Source organism: Diceros bicornis, chromosome 10, assembly GCF_020826845.1.
Source record: "Diceros bicornis minor isolate mBicDic1 chromosome 10, mDicBic1.mat.cur, whole genome shotgun sequence".
In the NCBI taxonomy this organism is placed as follows: domain Eukaryota; kingdom Metazoa; phylum Chordata; class Mammalia; order Perissodactyla; family Rhinocerotidae; genus Diceros; species Diceros bicornis.
The window spans coordinates 78,933,929-78,951,686 of NC_080749.1; the positions used below are offsets into that span (position 1 = coordinate 78,933,929).

The following is a 17,758-nucleotide window of genomic DNA, read 5'->3' on the forward strand; positions in this document are numbered from 1 at the left end:
CACAAACCCTCATTTGGCTGACTTCATGCCCACATTTTTAGTTTTTACAGTGCTTTATTACACAAGATGACCATAACATAGTACCAACCATTAGATAGATGGGTATTTCACTGTATGATGTATTTCACTAGTATGACATATTTAACTTTTTGCCTCTTCTCATACCAAACTTGAACCGAAGTAATTAGTTAACTGTTAAGCATAAATTAATAATTATTACTGTCTACAGTTTTGACCATTACCGGTTTTGCGCAGTGAATGTTTCCCTCTGAGGATGAAGATCACTATAAACAACCCTGATGAGATCATGTTGACACAATGCCCCTTCAGTCAAAGCCATGGATCCAATTGTCGACGGCTACAAAAATAAGGTGAAGCATGAGACTGTGCCTCTAGAATGAAGTAAAAATCTATATCATGAAAAGATATTTAAATTTGTTTCAACAAAAGGCAGTTTCAGACCATTTCTTCTTCTCTTTCAAAACCTTTTCCATTTTTCAATTAGATACATTTTACAACTCTCTTTGGAAATTACATATATAATATATAAAACTAAAAATATACTGCTTTATTTTTTGAAATATTATGGAATAAATCTGTATTTAGGACACAGAAAAAGAAAAGTCACTGAAAAGACTAAAGGTTACAAATACATCAATTTTAATTTGTTTGTATTTCAGAACACAGAGCAGTCTTGGCAACTGTGTTCAAACTCTGCAGTTTGTCTAACTTCAAGCAGGTAGGCACTCTCAGTAATCCCATTCTACAACGAAGGAAGCAAGGCACAGAGAGTTGTAATTATATAACAAACGATATTGAAGACTATGATCAAATGTCTTTTAGTGACATAAATGATTTCTTGTTTCTAAAGTTGGAAGAACTATCCATTCATAAATGTCTCACTATCCTCTACTTTATTTCATAACATCACACAAAGAACTTAATTAAAATCTATTACTCAGAAATATTCTATGCTAAAACAAGTCCTGGCTAAAGAGGAGGCATTCTATTTCCAACACAAAACAAAGTCCCAGGGGAATTAATTAAGAAAATAAATAGCTGCATGGAGCTATGAGACAACAGGATATTGTTTGTTGGTAAGAAAATGGAATATAATTTTTAGGCTACTGGTAAACTTTCTTTAATTGCTTTCCTCACAACTTTATGCACTAAAAGCCACTACAGACCAGAAGCTTGATTCATAACATACACCCTTAAACAGAGCAGGCAGCAGGAGTTCAGCTCCACAGGAGTCGTCTGCCCACATGATTATCAGTGTTCTCACATTCTTCAACAAATAAATAGAAGCAAAAATCAGAGGTGTAATGTTACTGAACAGCTAGAATGCATCAGATTCCTTTCAACAGAAATAAAATAATTAGTGTTAATATTCTTCTAAGTAGTCAATTTCCTAAAAAATAATAAAAACAAATTAACCTAACATAGATGATTTCTAATTAATACGGAAGACTAAAAAAATTAAAGAATATTTTTGACAATTGATAAAAGACCAATAAAAAAGACTGAAAATGATACTAGGAGAAGAATTAAAAAGAAACAAGAACTAGAGGAAAACTTTCCATTAATTACTTTCTGCCTCTCTTGACAACAGCTCAGTTCTGTATTGCTAATAACAAACATTTACTTTTAAGATGTAAATCAGTAAAGATATGTTGGGAATATTTACCTCTGGTAAGAAATTGACTTTTGTCTCTTACTCAATATAATTTTAAATAATTCCACCTTTCCAGTCTTACTTACCTCATGGTATATTGAAGGCTTGGATAAGGAAGGGATAGTAAAAGATAGAACTTTATTGTTTCCATCTTTATCAGCAATTTCCTATAGTTAAGAAAACATACAAAGATAATGAAATATTCACAGGACTATAAGAAATAATAATTACCTTTTTTTTTGGGGGGGGGGAAGATCAGCCCTGAGCTAACATCTGCCAATCCTCCTCTTTTTGCTGAGAAAGACTAGCCGTGGACTAACACCTGTGCCCATCTTCCTCCACTTTATATGGGACGCCGCCACAGCACGGCTTGACAAGCAGTGCATCAGTGTGCGCCCGGGATCCGAACCCGGGCCGCCAACAGCAGAGCGTGCGCACTTAACTGCCACGCCACAGGGCCGCCCCCCAGAATGCATCTCAACTAAAAGAAACTCTTACAATTATTCAGCAATAAACTAATGACCTGAAATAAGCTACATATTAACATAATTAATATTAGTCCAAGTGATTAAAAGTAAGTTCATATTTAGGTAATTTTTACTGAACTGCAAGAAAATTCTCGTGATTTTTCACTTTTTGAAAATCCTTTCACTGTGTCCTTTGTTTGTATCTATAGTCTCTGACACCTTCTATCTTCCACAGGTATCAATAAAACTCTGCCTACAGATGCCAGCTATTAGAGGGGTGAAATGCCAGCTATTAGAGGGGTGAAATGTTCCTTCTGTGTCACTCCTTTTCTCTACTGCCTTATTTTAGTCTGTATTTCCTTTACAACTCATATTAGTATACATGACTGGCATAAGATCCATAGAGAGAAGATTGCTTTTAATAGACCTAGAAGGAAGGTGGTCAGAGAGACTGAGTAGTCACACAGCATAAAAAGAAGAAACAACATTAAAAACAACTATCATTACCAAAACACAAAGCCAAAAGAACTTGCCTACAGGGCTCATTTCTGAGTTCACTATGTCATAGGAGAATATCAATTATACGTGAACAATGGCCATACCTTTAGTTTTGGCAGGAAAATGGGTTTAAAAATTCCCTAGAGAGTTTTTTAACTACTTTGTAGTCAAACTAGTTATCACCACATCTGGGCCATTGTGCCTCAGAGAATGTCTATGCTAAGATGAATGGACCTGACTTAAGTTAGGAAATAAAATTTTAATTTTTATTCCTAAATTTTAAATTAAGCCAAATACTTTTGATTTATACTTGTGTGTGTTTGTGGAGAAGAGTGTTCTGAAATTTGTTTAAGTTGAGGGCAATATACAACTCTCCCTGGAGCTATCTGAAGCAAGGGAAAAGTGCTCGGGAGGAAAATAAGAAAAAAGAGAAATGAATATATAAAAGAAACCCAGTGTGGTAAGAAAAATAGAGAACCACAGAGAAGAAAGAGCACAGGTATCAAGGGAATTAAAAGAAGGCAGAAGCCTGAGGTTATATTTCTGACATATAATTGAACATTTTTTTATAGTGCACAATTTTTGAGATGCCAAAAGATAATTAAACCATAGCACCAACAAGTACTGCCAAGAACTTATCAAGCATTCTGCTATGCAAAATATTTTTGCTTCATTTGTCCCACTACTGAATTTCATTACACTAAAAAAATTAATAAAAATCATAGCTTAAACATAATCTAAAACACTCAACTCAATTGTTAAATCAGCAAACATTTACTAAGTGCCTGTGCTAACCACTAGAGGAGACATGGTGATATACTGAACAAATTTTCTGCTTTAAAAAAAAAAACAGCCAGGCAAGCTTGCAAAACAGAGAACCTTATACCTAGACCAGCTTTTCATTTAAAAAAACTCAACTTTCATTATGATAATACTACTACTATTAATAATAATAATAATGATTAAATACCTCAGGCAACATGCTGGATTCTTCTAGTTGTTTTTAATCCTACTAACAATGTTTTATTTCTGTTTTACAGATGAGGCAACTAAGTCAAGATATTAAGTAACTTGCCCAAATTTACAATAGTCAGTAAGTGGCAGGGCCTGGTTTTAAACAAAATACAAGTGACTCCAAACGCCATGCTCCTTCCTTCAGATATATGTTCCAGTGATGGAAATGTTTTCTAATGATTTTTTTAAGAGATAACAGAGGAGTGAGCACTGATGCAGACAATAATTATTGTGAGACAATGTTTTGTGAGGTACTTTATCACCTCTCAACTATAAAACTTAACTTTATCATGTGGAGTATTTATTTACGACGAGAACTAAATACACAGAATATAAGACTTCAGAGGGCAGGAATTTCAATACCAATGTCCTAAACTAGGCACCATGAGAAAAAAAACAGAATGTTTAAGGTACTCAAGAATTCCTTAGAAGAAAAGAGTTTCATACACAATATAGTATCAAATATATAATGTTATCAAGTGATTATTAAAAATAAATTAAAAATTTTTTAAACGCAAGGCATTCATAAATATTGGTCATATAAAATAATTTGAAGAAATAAGTCATAAAATAGTAACAATGCTATGTTATAATAGTTTCAACTACTTTATAAAATGTATTATCAGCAATTACTTATTAAGCACCTCTGTACTCAATTTAACTAATTCAACTAAATTTTTCAGCAGACATTTCAATTTATTTTTCTCTAAATATTCTTTAGTATCATTTCAGAGGACTTTAAAAAATACTTAAAATTTCCCACACTATCATCTTCAACTTACCAAATTATAAATTCCTAACAGGAGTGCTTCAATGCAACCATTACTCTGTCTGTCTCGGCTAACTGTAAGCCGTAAATAAACCCACATCAATTCCGGCAAGAACTGCAGCGTGAACCTCTTAAGTCGAACTTCAGAGCTACGATAGAGCTCAAATAGCTGGTGGCAGACAGGCTCCAGGAGCTAAAAGGAAAATAAAGTGCATTAGGAAAATAAAGTGCATTAGTCATCTCCATTCTTTTGGCAGTAACTGTATTTTTTTAAAGGCACACATACTTGTATAATATTTTTAAATAAATTCTTAATATTAATTTTTGCATATTTTGAACCAATGCAACCACAACCTTAATCTCTATTTATGTACAGAGACTACATATTAAACTGACTAATCCACTAACTATAAGAGTACTTTGTGTCTATATAACATCAACATATCTTTCAATACACTGTACTATTAAATTTATTAGATAATTAGTTCCTTAACCAATGTATTACATATATATTTAGTGAGTTTCCTTTTCTGTTCTTACCAACCCTTACTATCCTCCATTTAAAAAAGTTTTGAGTCCAGCACAGAGGCGTCGTGGTTAAGTGCGTGCGTTCCGCTTTGGCGGCCCAGGGTTCACGAGTTCGAATCCCGGACACACTCCGATGCACCACTTGTCAAGCCATGCTGTGGCGGTGTCCCATATAATGTAGAGGAAGATGGGCACAGATGTTAGCCCAGGGCCAATCTTCCTCAACAAAAAGAGGAGGATTGGCATCGGATGTTAGCTCAGGGCTAATCTTCCTCACAAAAAAATAAAAAAATTTTTTTTTAAATTAAAATGTTTCTAGGGCCAGTCCCAGTTGCCTAATGGTTAAGTTTGGTGCACTCCACTTTGGTGGCCTGGGTTCAGTTCCCGGGTGCGGACCTATACCACTCGTCAGTGGCCATGCTGTGGCAGTGGCCCACATACAAAATAGAGGAACATTGGCGACAGATGCTAGCTCAGGGCGAATCTTCCTCAGCAAAAAAAAAAAAAAAAAAAAAAATTCTATTGGAAAAAAATAATTTCAAATGATCTTGTTGGAAACAAACTTTGAATCTATGATTTAGACTATGATTTAAACAGAAGAGAAAGGGATTTTGCAATACATATTTAGACATCCAAAATGCTAGCTAATATTTTAAATACATACAGTAAAACAAACAGATTATTTTTAGGTTTTGGGACTAACTTAAATTCTACTAATCATACCTATCTGAAAGATTTTGAAAAGGAGGAAAGTATATAGAAATAGCTTTTTCAATGTTTAATTGGATAATTTTTCATATATCACACCATATGACTTATGAGGAGCTTGAGGACCCTGAAAATGGAAGAAAACGAACAGTTCAAATAAACCTCCCCCTTTTCCCTAAACATGTACTGCCAATTTAGAATGGTTTTGTTGGAATAACTGCAGACTACACAAAATTGGCTGTGATTTTAAAATGCAGATAAAACACTGACAGGAAACTATAAAATAATGTTAATTAAAGTTTAATGTTAGCTTTTTAATAAAATGAATACTTCAGGAATTTATACACCTACTTCTATTCCGAATGATTAAAATAACGCACATACATTTGGAAATCTGCTTGAAAGTAGTTATACACATATGTAATAATCTAATACTCTAGAATAAAGTCACTACTTTCACAATTGTCAGTTAAAAGTCAACAAATCCTATGCTGATTGTATAGGTAATATATTCAGACAAGTTAAGCTTAGCTCTCTTAAGGAGCAACTCTGAAGCTAAAAAAATTTACACACACACACCCTCTAGTCTAGTAACTACTAAGCCCTTTTTGTGAAATCATTATCATAGTATTTAAAACTAAAAAACATTCCAACTCTCCCCTTACACTGAAGTTTAGACCAGTCAGACAATTTGCGCAAAGTCACAGAAGTTAGTGGAGGAGGAAGAAACTAGAAGTCAGTCTTCAGACACCAAGGTGACGCTCTCACTGTACCACATTTCTTATACTAGAATGGAGGCGGAGTAGCAGGTGGGCTGTTTAATTACAAATAGTACATTCCATGTAATGTCAATAATGAAGTAATAAACTTTTGAAAATAGTCAACTGCTGGCATCTTTTTAAAGTACTGACAACAATATTCAGCTCTTTTGGGGAATTAAAGATTGCTGCTTTCATAAATTTATTTATTAAAAATCTATATCCATGTTTCAAATCTACTTTCTTCTTTAGTAAAAGACTCCAAAATGGTCTTCTCTAAGTTTTATTGGCCATGGTACAATTAGAATTTGTTTAGGTTATAATGACTTTAACTTTCCCTCCTCAGTAGCAAGAAGTACACTGGCATCTAGGAGAGTATATTTTAATTAAGCATAGCAAAGAAACACAGGGCTGCCAAAATTATTACTCTGTTTTTTTTTTTTAAAAGTGGGGAGGAGGAGTGACTGGCAATCCAGTAACTTTTAATAGGATACCACTACAACAAAAGACTGTTAAAAACTGCCAATGCTGTTAAAATCTGTTAATTATAAGCACATGTATCATGCCATCATATTTTCAATTTCTCAGTATCATAAATGACTCTGATATCCCCTAAATGGCACTAGCATCACATCAAAAGGTGTTAAAAATCACTATCCTCTGGTTAAAAAAAAAAGCTTAAGAATAACTGACACCTTTTCTAAATTTAGCAAATAGTTTTCACATAATTACTGAAAGACAGGCTATCTGATGAACACACTGAGAGCAGTCTGGGTGGACTAATGGAGACTGAAGCCCAATTTGAGTGGGTTAAAGAGAGAATGTGAGGTGAGGAAATGGGGACAAACAGGTTATAAATAAGCAATACTTGACGAATTTCATCTGTGAAGAAGCACAGAAAAATGGGGTAGATAATAAAATAGGAGGCAAACCAAAGAGGGTTTTTAAAAAGTAGAATATGGGGGGCCAGCCTGGTGGTGTAGTGGTTAAGTCTGTGTGCTCCACTTTGGCGGCCCAGGGTTCACAGGTTCGGATCCCGGGCGCGGACCTACACACCACTCATCAAGCCATGCTGTGGCGGCATCCCACATAAAAAGTAGAGAAAGATGGGCACAGATGCTAGCTCAGGGCTAATCTTCCTCAGCAAAAAGAGGAAGCCCCGTGGCTTGGCGGTTAAGTGCGCACGCTCTGCTACTGGCGGCCCAGGTTTGGATCCCGGGCGCGCACCAACGCACCACTTCTCTGGCCATGCTGAGGCCACGTCCCACATACAGCAACTAGAAGGATGTGCAACTATGACATACAACTATCTACTGGGGCTTTGGGGAAAAACAAGGAGGAGGATTGGCAATAGATGTTAGCTCAGAGCTGGTCTTCCTCAGCAAAAAGAGTATTAGCACAGATGTTAGCTCAGGGCTGATCTTCCTCACAAAAAAAAAAAAAAAAGAGGAAGATTAGCAATGGATGTTAGCTCAGGGCCAATCTTCCTCACCAACAAAAGAAAGCAGAATATGGTTGTTTACCATATTCCATTCATCAGGGAAGGAAAAAAAATGAATGATGGAGGAAAGAGAGGGGATAATTGTAGAAGCAGTATTTGAGGTGGCTAGGGAAGATGGGCCTACATGAAAGATATGGTCTTTGACACAACCTGGGACACTCCATCCACTGAAGGGCAGCAAAGGCAGGAGAGTGTGGGTAGAGACAAGATGCTGGTATTGTGGTAGATTTGAATGGGAAAATAAGAAAGTTCCCAACTGTTTTTCCTCTTTTTTAATGACACAGAAAGCAAGTTGACAATGAGGACGAAGGAGGGTAAGAGTATAAGGAAAGAGAAGGTGTAAAATGAACAGTGGGACAGTGTACCAAGGAAATAAAGCAAGACTGCAAGGCAGTATTACGTGTCCATCTGAGATTTTCAGTCCTGCATTTCAAGTGGAGAAAGCCAACAAAACTATGTTTTCTCCAGGTATGGCCAGCCACTCAGGTACAAGCATGAAATAGATGAAATGGCTGGGTTTTATCCAGCATTGAGATTTTGCCCAAAGAATATGAACTAAGGGAATGAGAGGCAGAGGAGCTAAGAATGTTTGCAAGGGAATGACTGTAATGACGGACCATAAAAATTTGGCTGGGAAAAGAGAAAAGTGACACACTTGAGAGGAGGCGGCAAGGCAACCAAATCATGAAAAAGTGACAGGGTTAATGGGTTTGATAGAGGTCTCCCTGAAGTAGAAGAACTGCCAGAGTGACTACGGGGTCTGGAAGGAGGGAAAGGAGAAAAATAAAGCAATATGTTGATCTAGAGATTAAAACTTAAGTTGTAATACAGGTTGGCCATGATATGTAATACTAAACTTCCAGAAAATATACTTTCTTAAGAACTTTTATGGTCTTTAAAGCAAAATTGTTTGTAAGATTGTTGTAAGTTTCAATTAATACTATATATGGCATGTGACAATTTTCTGAAATCTTTGTTAACTAAATAATACATTTGATTATGTTTCAGAATATAACAAAATCAGGACTGAAAGGGCTCTCCTTCTACAACTAAAGTCCAGAAATGCTTCGAGATTCTACAGAACTTAACGTTCTGTTTTTCTGAAGTATGAACACACGGTTAGAACCTTATGATATGACAGGAGAAAGGAAGGAAAGACAGACCTGTTCTGGCACCTGGCTGATTATAATGAATGCTGGGTCTTGAGTTTGAATCTTGTAATATTTCCATTCCTAGCCATGACAAAGTCTCACACTGTAATATTATGAAGCATGACAATATAAAGTAATGTGAATAATTTTTTTAAATGTCATAGCTTGCAAAGTATAAAAGAAAAAAATGAAACTGATACTTTTATACACTTGTGAGTCCTAATGAAAATGATAGCATTTTAGAATCTCATTTTGTATTTCACTCCTCTTCTAATCAATATTTATTAAGTGTTCATCATGTATATGATAAAAATACTAGATTCTGGGGAAATCAGAAATACAGAATATATGACCACTGCCCATGAAGAGCTTACAATCTAAAGAGAAAGCATACAACAAATAAATCTTAATAAGCAAAGCTTACATGTTAAGACAGTGCCAAACAAGGGGTAGGGAATACACACATTCTTTATTTAAACAGAATTTTGAAAACCCTGACCAAGAAGGATATGCACGTATGTACAATACCACACCTAAAGTTATAAAACATCCATAAATACACAGCAAGAGAAAAAGAAGCAAATGAATCCTGCAATTGCTGCTACAAATAGCAACAGGTGCAAGCCTGACTGAGAGCCAATCCAAGTTCAGGAGATAGGAAGAAAGAGGTCAGCAAGCAAGCTTTTAGTGATAGGACAAAAATGGAGATGCATTTCAAGTTAAGCTGCTGGTTAGGAGATGATTACCTGAACTTCTTCAAACTCACTCCAGTACACAGCAGAGGCACTCGTGGAGGCTGTATCTGGGAAGATAAGAAGCTACTTTCCTGTGTGTTCCTTTCATTTTCATTTAAAGCACACATGAATCCAGTGGTGATAAAACTGTATGTCATCCTATTGTGTTAATGGAAAGATGTGTGCATCTTGCATAAATTAACATATAGATTCAATAGCTGTATTTTTATCCTTCTATGACAAAGCTGAATAATAGGAAACTCTTATTCTAAGTTTATTGATCTTCACTATTTAGACAAAAAATTGCTTTCTATGATCATTTTCAAGCTAAATTTACAAGCAGCATCATTTCATGTTTGTTACCAGTTTGAGTTCACTCATTAGAGTGATTATATGTAGTTCTATATTGTCAGTAAAATAACTCAAACAATACTTAAAATAAATTTTAATCAGTGTATAATTAAAATTTGGCTTCCAGAAAAGGAAACATTCCAGAACAGGAAACAGAAAAATTTCAAATTAAATAAAGATAGTCACTCAAAATCAAGAATCAAAACATACTGTCCTTGACAGCAACAAATTTGATCGAAACATTTAAAAAATATGAAGAGAGAGGGCATGGGGAAAGCCAAAGCAACTATCAGAATGAAAAGCAGCAGAAAGAAAGTTTTCCAGTCCCAAAAGGATTTAAAAAAAACAAAAAACAAAAAAAAAGAGGGAAAACTAAAAAACTTACATATATGTGTTTCAGTACACATAGTTCATTTTATTATGTTGAAATTCTTTTTCATATAAACTCTCCTACCTCATTATTCAAATCTTGAATAACTTTATAGAGGGCTGGTACCAGTGTTTTCTTCCGGTGTAGAGTTGCTGCATAATTGGCGATCTGAGTGTCAGGTAATGCCTGAAAGAAACATCAAAGAAAAACAAAAGTGAACTTAATACTTGAGAAGTCAGAAACTTTATTTTATGTTTTTGCTGAGGAAGATTCACCGTGAGATAACATCTGCTGCCAATCTTCCTCTTTTTTTGTATGTGAGGCGCTGCCACAGCATGGCCACTGACAGAAGAGTGGTGTAGGTCCAAGCCCAGGAACTGAACCTGAGCCGCTGAAGCAGAGCGCACTGAACTTAACCATTAGGTCACCGGGGCTGCCCCAAGAACTTTATTTTACATGAGTCCTTCTTGAAAAGATTTATAATTGAGTCAACTAAAAAAAGTACAAATAATTAATACAAGAAATAACCATGCAAGTTAATAAAACGAGCTGGGATGTTATATTATACAATTCTTCTAACTATTCGACCATGAAAAATTATTAGAAATCACACATTATACTGAGATTTGTTGAAATGGGTCACCTTAAACTAGTCTTAAAAAAATAGTATAGGGGGCCGGCCCCGTGGCTTAGCGGTTAAGTGCGCACACTCCACTACTGGCGGCCCGGGTTCGGATCCCGGGCACGCACCAATGCACCGCTTCTCTGGCCGTGCTGAGGCCGCATCCCACATATAGCAACTAGAAGGATGTGCAACTATGACATACAACTATCTACTGGGGCTTTGGGGAAAAAAAAAAAAAAAAAAAAGGAGGAGGATTGGCAATAGATGTTAGCTCAGAGCCAGTCTTCCTCAGCAAAAAAAGGAGGATTAGCATGGATGTTAGCCCAGGGATGATCTTCCTCACACACACACACACACACACAAAAATAGCATAGGATATATTTTAATTCTTGCATTTTATGTTTACAAAACATTAATTTCCATAATGTTCATAAATTATACAGTTTTCAATCAAATTGATGTGATTTTTAATTAGAGCAAATAAAAACATAAGGCACAATTCTATGTCTGCCTTATTAAAGCTTGGAGGCTTCCCCTCTTATTCAATATATTTTAAAATTTATATATCCCCTCATCAATCTTAACTATTTTCATGTTTACATATCTTCTAGCCCTTATTCACATTGGTAACTTTTTAAAGAGTCATAATTATAGAAACATGTCATTTCAGATTTTGCCATTTCTACTTCATATCATAACATTTGCTTCAGTTTCTCCATAGAACACGTTTACTGTTTGAATTACTGACATACAAAATCAAAGGACACATTCTTATCCCCAGTCCAATTTACCTTGAATTCTGATAACCATTCTTCTACAACACCACGTTCAGATCCCAGCATCTTCTTTTACCTTCTATTCCTCTTTTATCTCTGAAAGGAATAAAGCACTGAACTTGAAGATAGCATTACTTACAGAAACTACCAAAGGTAAATGATGTGTGCCTTTCACTAAAGGAGAAACTCATCTAGTATATATTTTAGATAGGGAGGTTTACTTTTAGACTAGAGCTCAATTAAAACAAAATTGTTTTTAAGAAATAAGTTATATTTTTAATGATACATTTGAAACCTATTTTCCTAATGCCTTTATATTTTCCCCAGCAACTATACTTCAAAGTGGCAAAAACAAGTTTACAGAGAGTAATCAAACTGCACGTTACCCAAGACAAATGCACATTCTATGCCTGAACTTTACCAAATATACAACTGGAATAAGTAACGCATCATAGAGCAAACCATGTGACAGATTATAAATCACAAAGATAGAAAAGCTAGAAATCAAGGGTCATATATTCAGCAAACTGATTATAAACATATATATACTGCACAAAATAAGGCCTTTGAAGAAGGTAGACTTATATGTTTTCTAAAATGGAAAAATGTCTAAGTAAAAAAAACAAGTTGTACAATAGTATGTAAACTGTAATTCCACTAAAAAATTATATAAAATGTGAAAAAAGCCTAGAAGCATACATACACTAAACAATTAAGTGTTTGCCTCTGAGACAAGGATTACTAAGGATTACTTACATTATCATTTATAAGGATTATTTATATTATTATAATTAGGTAACTTTGAATTATAAAAAAATAAAAATAAGCATATATTATTTTTAAAGTGAAAAAGACAATAAAAGGTTTTTAATTTAAAGCTCACAATCTAAGAACAAGAGGAAATAAAGAACTTCTTGGGGGAAAGGTAAATGTCTTCAAAGTAACTGAAATGAAAATAATTTTAAGAAAAAGACAGTATCTCCTAAGAGTGTGTCAAAATTCACACTAAATTTCTGACTAAAAAAGGAAATCAGATTTTCTAATTTTTCCCCTCAATTCCAAAAGGATTTTTAAATATCCCTATATAAAGCACTATACCAAGTACTATGTAAGCAAAGAGTACAAAAAGGAGTAAGCTATGCCCCTTGTTTTCAAACAGCAGAAGTTCTTAAGATACACTGATGGATTTATTCAAATAAATTGCAAGAGAAAAAAGAGATAGTAAGAAAACCTACAGATTAAAAGAGATGTTAAAAAAAAATTAATAGCCAAAGTATGAATCTTATTTGGACTCTGATTCAAACAATTAAAAAGAACATGACACAACTGGAGAAAGTTGAACACGACTGATTATTTGATGGGTATTAAATTAAGGAATTATTATAGTTTATTTTTATATTTGATAATGGTATTATAGTTAGGTTTTGAAAAATAATGCTTATCTCTTTAGAGATACATACTGAAATATTTATTAGTGAAATGATGTCCGGCATTTGCTTTAAAATAATTGGAGGGGCAGGGAGCCAAAGGAGGAAAGTGCGCTGGGTACAGGTGCAATACGACTTTCCATAAGTTGATAACCCCTCCAGCTGAGTAAGCAGTACACCAGTTTCATTCCACTATTCTCTCTACTTTGTTAAAGGTTTGAAAGGCACTGTAAGGGGAAAAAAAAGGATTGATGAACTAACACTACACACAAATCATAATATACAAGACATAAAGCAACAGTTCTTAACCTTTTTTGAGGGAGGCAAAAGCAGAAAGTCACAACCTCCTTTGATATCTGAACAAAACTATGAATCCCTACTTCAGAAAAAGATAAATATGAAGCGCATACAAACATAATTTTGCAAACACTTTCAGCGAGTTCACAGATCACTAAAGCCCATGAACAGACAGGGACGCCCAAGTGAAAAACTTGTGCTGAAGAAATGAGACTTTCAAAAGTAACTGCAAAAAGTAGAGTACAACTACACATCCAAACGATAATGTCCCTCAAAGAAGCAGTTTTGTACGGTTGCTATATTTATTACAATCACCCTTTTTTTCTTTCAAGTACCAGTTAAGCGGTACTAAATACTCTTTAAAACCTAGTTCTTCACCTAAAAATGGATTACATGATATAACTATGATTACTGTGCACCCTACGAAAATTACACCTCAATAAAAAAATTTTAATTACAAAAAATAACAAGCCTGGATCCATCAAACACTATAATTTCGTTAAGAACAACTGTCTAAATATCCTAAGGTAGTTGTCCCTGGAAGCTTCTCAGAACTCAAGAAAGCAACTGATCAAAAAGCAAAGGAGCAATTCAGTCAGAAGCTCATTGATCCATTCTATAAATATTTCTTAAGCACCAACTACATGCCAGCCATTATGCTAGGAAATGGAAATATAATGGAAAACAAAATCAGATGAAGACTCACTCTCATGGAGCACTCATCTACAGGAGACTGAACACATTTTTGCTGAGATGAGGAATAAGAAGGAAAGGCACACAAAAGCATAAAACAAGGGAACCTAACATTGATGAGGGAATCAAAAGAGGCTTCTCTGAGGTAGCACCTAAGTTGAGATATCAAAGATCAGTAGAAGTTAAGGGGAGTCGGGAAAGAACATTCTAGAAAGAGGGAACAGCCTATATAAAAGTCCAGTGACAAGAAAAAAAACCACAGGAAGTTGTTGAATCTGAAAGAAGATCCAAGTAGCCAGGAGCACCGAAAGCAAGGGGCAAGCACTGAGCGTTGAGAGGCAGGCCGGGACTGATGGTATCAACAGGACCTTCTGGTCCACATTAAGTGTGGAAAGTGACTGAGGATTTTAAGCAGATGGATAACAAGATTCAGGGTTTGAAAAGTTCACCTGACTAAGATGCAGAGAAAGGACTGGTACCCCTTTCAGAGTGAGCTACAACTTTCCCAAAAGTATGAAGACTAAAAAAATTCCAGGCTTGCTGCAGTATTTGTTCTTTTTTTTTTATATAATTTTATTTATTTATTTTTTCCCCCAAAGCCCCAGCAGATAGTTGTATGTCATAGCTGCACATCCTTCCAGTTGCTGTATGTGGGACGCATACAGCATGGCTGGAGAAGTGGTGCGTCGGTGCGCGCCCGGGATCTGAACCCGGGACGCCAGCAGCGGAGCACGAGCACTTAACCACTAAGCCATGGCGCCGGCCCACTACAGTATTTGTTCTGTGAGTTCTTACCAACTCTCTGGAAATTAAAAAACCTGAACAGCTACTTATCATAAAAATCGTTTTTATTTACAAAGTACCTGAAAAATAAGCAAGCTAGTTCCATTTTTACTAAGCTTCAAATAAAGTATAAAAAGTTAAAGTAAAGCCCACAGTAGTTTCTCATGAAATAATTTTTTTAGGGATAAATTCACATCTTGATCTCCCTTTACTATTTCTCTTTCCTCCCAAGTCTCTTTTGAAGATAAACAATAGGGGCTGGGGCCAGCCCTGTGGCCTAATGGCTAAGTTCAGCACACTCCACTTCAGCGGCACAGGTTTGGTTCCTGGGTGTGGACCTACACCAATTGTCAGCAACCATGCTATGGTGGCGACCCACACACAAAATAGAGGAAGACTGGCACAGATGTTAGCTCAGGGCTAATCCTCCTCAAACAAACAAAAAAAAAAGATGAAGACTGGCAACAGGGCCGGCGCCGTGGCTTAGCGGTTAAGTGCGCGCGCTCCACTACTGGCGGCCCCAGTTCGGATCGTGGGCACGCACCGACACACCGCTTCTCCGGCCATGCTGAAGCCGCATCCCACATATAGAAGGATGTGCAACTATGACATACAACTATCTTCTGGGGCTTTGGGGAAGAAAAAGGAGGAGGATTGGCAATAGATGTTAGCTTAGAGCCGGTCTTCCTCAGCAAAAAGAGGAGGATTAGCACGGATGTTAGCTCAGGGCTGATCTTCCTCAATAAATGGAAGGAACGGAGGGAAGGCGGGAGGGAGGAAGAGAGGGAGGGAGGGAGGGAGGAAGGAAGGAAGGAAGGAAGGAAGGAAGGAGGGAAGGAAGGAAGGAAGGAAGGAAGGAAGACTGGCAACAGATGTTAGCTCAGGGCCAATCTTCCTCAGCAAAAAAACCCCAAAAGTGGCTGTTTTGTTAATATCATTTATAACACCTCCTCCTTCTATCACCTCATCATCTCTGATGAGTTTGTGGACCACAAGATTAAAAGGAAAAACAGACTGAATTTTACGTCCTCTTTGAGAAGTTCTCCAGCAAAGGAGGTAAATACTTTTGATAAATTTATTACCATGTAAGGAAGAAAAGCACAATTTCATTGTAGTTGTGTCAGAAAGAACTTATTTTCCAAAATAAACAAAATAGGAACTTAAAAACTCCTATATCTCTATTGTTGTATATTATTTATTTTTATTTTTTATTTAGTGGAAAATTAAGAAGCTATTCCTGCTTTGTACCTCAACTATTATCTCTATAATTTTATAAATATCTTTAGCTACAAATATGAATAGTTGATATTAAATTACTAATAATTTTAAAATATTTATTATAAATCATACATGTCTGTAAAAAAAGGAACTTAGAAAGCCCAACCACTGACCCCACCCACGAAGATGAACACAGTCAACCATTCTGTATGTATTTTTCTTCCATATATATATTTATGTATATGCATGTATATATGCATATGTGTATGCATATATATAGTTTAAATATAGTTGTGTGTTCACCATTCAGAGTATTGTACAACATGCTTTTTCAATTGTTAAAAATATATGAAAGACCTATACAGCTATCTCATTCTTTTTAACAGCCATAGAATAATTGTAAGTATAATCCCATAACTTATTTAATTACTGATACACACATAGATTGTTTTCAACTTTCTCATATTACAAAAAAAAAAATGCTGCAATGAACATCATTCTATACATTTAGGCATTTGTGCTGTTCTCTTCTGTAGAATAAATTCTAAAAATTTGTAATTTTGTATTTGAAATTTTAAGGTCACAGGATACAAATGTTGATAGCATATACAAATATAAATAAATTCTCAAACTATAATCTGTTATATATTTTTAAAAGAACATATGATTGTCACATGTACAGAAAATTTCTTCCTGCTCTATTTATAAAGCATAGCAATCTAAATAAATCTAAATATAAAAACCTCAGTTTTCCTATATTTATTACTATGATATATATAACTTTTAAAACTAGGACAATAAAAATCAGTATCAGAACATTTGAGTGAGTACCTATTGCCAAAACACTAAACATTTAATACACAGAATGCTATAACGTATTGGAAAGGGACATGACAAAAAGATATCACAATATATTTTACTTTATTTTAAAAATCACTTTGCTTGCTTGGTTAAGGCTGGAATCTTCTGAAGTTAAAAACCACATTTAAAGTTTACTCTTTAAACAATTTGGAAGCTATTTTAGAGTGTGATATGACATTAGTTTTCATTTGTTCTAATACATTGTTTGCATGTCCATTTTTTTCCTAACTTGAAATGCTATTTTTATCATCTACTAAAAGTCTTACTATATTTGTAACTATTTTTGAGCTATTTTTCCCATTGATTTTGCACCAGGACTACAATGTTTTAATTACTATGGCTTTATAATGCACTCCAACATATAATAGTTAAGTCCTATCTTAATTCTTTTTCCTAAAAATATTTCATTATTACTGTCTGCTTCATTCTTTCAGATGAATATAAGACTCATATTGGTAAGTTTCTTTCCCACACTCCATCCTCATGGGAATTAAATTTACAAATTAATTCCAAATAACATCTTCACAATATTGAGTTATCTCACACAGAAGCAT

The 17,758-nt window shown here is 35.1% G+C and overlaps 1 protein-coding gene across 7 annotated transcripts in view; it reads right to left on the minus strand.

Annotated features, from left to right (window-relative positions):
• HYCC2 (hyccin PI4KA lipid kinase complex subunit 2) overlaps positions 1 to 17,758 on the minus strand; it is an 88,571-nt gene that overhangs the window by 36,620 nt on the left and 34,193 nt on the right. For 6 of the 7 annotated variants that reach the window (XM_058549571.1, XM_058549568.1, XM_058549567.1 and 3 more), the window contains 5 exons: positions 11,941 to 12,021; positions 10,609 to 10,710; positions 4,437 to 4,616; positions 1,762 to 1,842; positions 243 to 358 (listed from right to left, as the gene is read on the minus strand). In XM_058549571.1, the coding sequence (XP_058405554.1) occupies positions 243 to 358; positions 1,762 to 1,842; positions 4,437 to 4,616; positions 10,609 to 10,710; positions 11,941 to 11,991 (530 nt within the window). In that variant the 5' untranslated portion in view covers positions 11,992 to 12,021. Of the gene's footprint in view, positions 1 to 242; positions 359 to 1,761; positions 1,843 to 4,436; positions 4,617 to 9,815; positions 9,872 to 10,608; positions 10,711 to 11,940; positions 12,022 to 17,758 lie in introns of those variants that run through there. The other variant, XM_058549574.1, reaches the window with a different exon arrangement.